At 32.8% G+C, this 5,160-nt stretch overlaps 1 protein-coding gene across 1 annotated transcript in view; it reads right to left on the reverse strand.

The window, feature by feature from the left end:
• Window positions 1–5,160, reverse strand: part of LOC106868348 (protein sel-1 homolog 3) — a 58,071-nt gene that overhangs the window by 42,281 nt on the left and 10,630 nt on the right. The window contains exons 7-10 of the mRNA XM_052968032.1: window positions 4,291–4,349; window positions 2,977–3,109; window positions 1,604–1,742; window positions 590–804 (exon numbers count right to left, since the gene is read on the reverse strand). Coding sequence (XP_052823992.1) covers window positions 590–804; window positions 1,604–1,742; window positions 2,977–3,109; window positions 4,291–4,349 — 546 coding nt within the window. The remainder of the gene's footprint in view (window positions 1–589; window positions 805–1,603; window positions 1,743–2,976; window positions 3,110–4,290; window positions 4,350–5,160) is intronic.

Genomic DNA, 5,160 nt, shown 5'->3' on the forward strand with positions numbered 1-5,160 from the left:
GCTATTCTAAGAACGTGTTAGAGACTGCCTCATCTTCGAAACACCTAGTTTAGAATAGAGGCAGCTGATGAAGGAAAAGTTCCATAAGTGGCTTGTCTGTTTTCCTGTGTTCATTCTGTTGTCCGTAAAAAAAAGTCCATTTTTTGTGCTTTGTTTATGTTCCCGTTCCTTTTTTGTCCACGTTTTTTGACGTCCTGTACCCAGATATGCATCTATATAAACATGTAGATGTAGGTATGTACATATATGTATGTATACATGCATATGCTCATATATCATTTGTATTATATATATATATTGATGATGTCATAATTCAGTCTGATCCAGAACCAAACTACACTCTTAACCATTTTTCAGATCACACTTTACTGTCTTAAAAAAAAGTTGGCATACATTGGATAGTATAGTCCTAGCTGCACAACGTTTGAATAAAAAGATGGGATGATCATGATTTGAATGCTTCTGATCAAAGATTTGCTTCATCAAGATTGACATAAAAACATCAACACTTAACCCATTTAATGCAAACAATGACTGAAAGAAATAATAGATTTTTTTTTTAAATTGATAAAACACAATTCATACTTACAATTTTTGTGATAGAAATATTAAAAATTGCCTCCCCTAATTTTTCCATATCTGGTTCTTGATCAGCAGCTTTGCTCTTGATAAATTTCCAGATAATTTTCTGCACCAGTTTGGAATGACGTACAGGGGACATGGAATACCTTACACATTGATTTGATTTCCACTTTGGTGTAGTTTTATTGTGTATCAACTCCATAAAATAAGGATGGCATGTATCTGGTTGAGAATGGAATCGTAGTTGATATAATTAAAAGGGACTGTATACATACAATTTGATAATAACCATATATAATAATAGCATAGGGACTTAGAAATTCCTGGCATTGTACTTGGGTGTAAATAAAAGAGAATAAAATATATTAAAATGCTGGGGCTTTATTATATTCAAGAATGCACGATACTTAAATAAATATGGTATACGTATACTAATTTACTAATGCAAAATTTGTAAATGATTTCAGAGTGAAAATTTTACCCCTATTACAAATATGTGCTTATTGTTACATGCATTCTCTAAAGCCAACTAAATCAGTCGAAAAATATAAAAGTGATGGATATTTAATTGCTATGAGAATTGTAATATGGCTGTAATATTATTCTCATGTTTAGGATTCGTATCAAAAGGAATTTAACAAACTCAGATCAACAAAACAAATAATATATATATATTTGGTGGGATTTAGGAAAATAGCATGATACCACTCACACAGGGGCTAACTCATTCTTTCAAATGGCAAGAGCTCCAACTCACCTAATCTGATCCTGATATTTTACAAAGGTATAAATGCACAGAAAACTTTCCTCTGTGTAACAGTCATGCGCCAATGAGGAAACCTCTGTATGATCAACTGATCTGCCACAAATAACAGCCACTTCACTTTTCAAATCACAACTAACCATTTTTGATGAAAATACATGAGGCATAATAATCCCTGATATACAACTTTATTCATAGGTGTGTTCACTAACCTATGGTCAAACAACCTAATGAATAAAAGTCAAAATATTATCTTACTATTATAGATAAAGTCCATCTTCTTTTCCTTGTAAACTTTAATCTTTTCCTTTATCCAAGTTAAGTAATTTTCACATCGTTTGTCTCGGCTGGTCAGTCTGAGCTCAAACATAGTACTGTGTGGATTTGGCATAGAAATCTGAAAACAAAATCATATACGGAGATCAGAAATAAAACTTAATTGGTTGGCCTAGAAATGTGACTAAAATCACTTTTAATAAGGAGTGGCTGTGTGGTAAGTAGCTTGCTTACCAACCACATGGTTCTGGGTTCATGCCCACTCATTCATTCTACTATAGCCTCGGGCCAACCAAAGCCTTGTGAGTGGATTTGGTAGACGGAAACTGAAAGAAGCCTGTCGTATATATGTGTATGTATATGTTTGAGTGTCTGTGTTTGCCCCCCCCCCCCCAACATCGATTGACAACCGATGGTGGTGTGTTTACGTCCCTGTAACTTAGCAGTTCGGCATAAGAGACCAATATTACAAAGAATAAGTCCTGGGGTCGATTTGTTCGACAAAAGGTGGTGCTCCAGCATAGGTGGTGCTCCAGCAGTCAAATGACTGAAACAAGTAAAAGAGTAATGCATTTGAAGAATTATGAATACATCTACAGAATCTATTCATTTGTAAAGTAAATGAAATTTTTTTTTTTAGGTATTTTATTAAAATAGGTAAATGGAAGACAGTTTGCTGATATAATTTTTTATACATAACATTCATAGGTAAACATTCCAAGAAACTACTGTGTTATTAGTTTTCTACCTGGGGTTAAACAACACCTGCAACAACTTCTACTTGACATAACTAATTGCACTATGAAAATAGCACAAGCATTTCTATAAAATATTAGATGACAGCAATATTAGTTGGTTGGCTGGTGGGTGGGTTTCTCCAGTCATATAGAAAGAAGGGAGGAGGAATTAAAGAGAGATACAGACAGAGTTAGCATATGACATGCAGGACGAGTGCACATACTAGGCTTGGTAGCAGGCAATGAATAAAGAAATGCTATATACTTACACACACTCACACATTACATAGTGAGAGAGAAAGAATCATAGAGACAGAGGAGGAGGAAACAATCAAGTAGTTATGGGAAGAGTTATACAAATAAGAAATTTGTTTCATTTCGACTTATTATAAACTAATAAATAGTTTTCTTTTGAAAATTAGTATTCATTTCATTATTCAGCAAAAGTACCATGAAATTTAATAAAAGTTAGATTATAATTTATTATATGTATGTCGTATTTCCTGATATTGCCCATGGTGCCAAAAGTATACCTACAAAATTACTTGCCATGAGACAGGTAATACTCTAGTTTTCAATAATATAAAAATGATATTGTTATTCAAAAGAATTCATTACCTTCCTGGGAGCAACAACATAGCGTCTGTAAAATGTAACTTGACCAAAATATCCTTTGAAAGCTGGTACAAATTCAGAACCTCCGAATGAAAATATTCCCTCCACATCATTGTAACGAATATCTGTATTAAACCTTTATAGACAGAGAAAATTTAAAGAAAGCTTAGAAAATTTTAAATAAAATATTGTTATTCATAACATATGCAGAAAAGGAAAATTTCATTTATAATATTGGCTTCAAATTTTGGAATAAGGTTAGTAATTTCAGAGGAAGGGTTTAGTTGATTACATCAACCCCAGTGATCAACTGGTACTTATTTTATTGACTCCTGAAAGGATGAAAGGCAAAGTCGACCTCAACAGAATTTGAACTCAGAATGTGAAGATGGACAAAATGCTGCTCACGATTCTGCCAGCTTGTTGCACTGGTTTTATTTATGGTATTTACAGATAAACACAACAAAAGAAAGAAATTAAATCTTTTAGTTGGGTGTGGCAGTCAATATTTATAATTGTGTAGTCATTCTTGCCTTTATTTGGGTGAGTCAGACATTGTTCCACACTGTTTATTTCACATTACTATAGGTGCAGGCGTGGCTATGTGGTAAGTAGCTTGCTTACCAACCACATGGTTCCGGGTTCAGTCCCATTACGTGGCACCTTGGGCAAGTGTCTTCTACTATAGCCTTGGGCCGACTAAAGCCTTGTGAGTGGATTTGGTAGACGGAAACTGAAAGAAGCCTGTCATATATATATATATATATGTGTGTGTGTGTGTGTGTGTGTGTGTGTGTGTGTGTGCATATGTTTGTGTGTCTGTGTTTATCCCCCCAACATCGCTTGACAACTGCTGGTAGTGTGTTTACATCCCCATAACTTAGCAGTTCAGCAAAATAGACTGATAGAATAAGTACTAGGCTTCCAATGAATAAGTTCTGGAGTCGAATTTCTTGCTTAAAGGCGGTGCTCCAGCATGGTTGCAGTCAAATGACTGAAACAATTAAAAGAGTAAAAGAGATATATTCACAATCACATTCTAGTTGATATCTATAGAAGGAGCTGAATTCAGTTCTGCAATCTAACAAAACACTTTATGATTTACAATACTTTCACTGTTTATAGAATTAAGCTGTCACCATCTTGAATCACTTGTTTTACCATTACATACACTGAGCATTTAAGAATAAAGTATCTCGATATAGACACTGTACAAAACTAATGATTTGATATGAAAACCTCTTAACGGTGATCAAGTTTCATAGTCACATGCTTAATCAGTAATAAAAACTATAAATCAATAAAACAATTGCTTACTGATGATCTACTTCCAATTTATTTTTCCATTGTTCTCCATAATTAATTGTGATTGACCACTAAAAGTGAATAAAGAGAAAGGAGTTATAGCTATTAGTTATAAATCTACATCAGTGGTTCCAAACCTTTTCACAGTGGTTCCCAACCCTTTTTATTTAAATGTGTTTTCCCATAGACCCCTTTTAATATGCTTATCCTTATGTATGTAATATATATACATATATAAAGTATAAGAGAAATTACCCATAACAGGTAACTTCTACATGCTAGAAGGCAGTCAAAAACGACCGAAAACCACAAAGTAAAACATTTCAAAGGGAAGAGAAAATAAAAACTTTTACCTTATTTCTAACGGTTAGACCTATAGGATTCTGATTTTTTAGTAAATAAAGTAATTCACTACATGTTTTTTCCTTGAATGATTTTAGGTATTTTCTTAAGGATTTGACCTAAAGAGTGACTGATTTGGGGAGTAAAATCATTTCCCCGTTCTAATGAACTTGGATAGAATTTGCTTATGATTTTATACAGTCCTATTTCAGCCATGAAATGCGCGTAGTTTATGTACTAGAACTGACTTTTATACATTTATACTTTCATACTTTATATTATTGTATTGATTTTTACTGTCCAATTTAAAATTTTGATTTTTAAATTTTTTTAAAATTAATATTTTTATGATGAATGTTTCTTTATATGATATATTTATACGATATATTATTTAAATTTTAAATTTTAAATTTTAGATTAAAATCTTTGATAAATATTAATATGGTATATGCCTCACAGCATGGATTTTGGACGGGTTCTGAGTTGACTGAGTTGTAGAGTGGTGGTTCGTCTCTAAATTAGTTATATACATATATATTA

This window comes from Octopus bimaculoides, chromosome 5 (assembly GCF_001194135.2).
Source record: "Octopus bimaculoides isolate UCB-OBI-ISO-001 chromosome 5, ASM119413v2, whole genome shotgun sequence".
Taxonomy (NCBI): domain Eukaryota; kingdom Metazoa; phylum Mollusca; class Cephalopoda; order Octopoda; family Octopodidae; genus Octopus; species Octopus bimaculoides.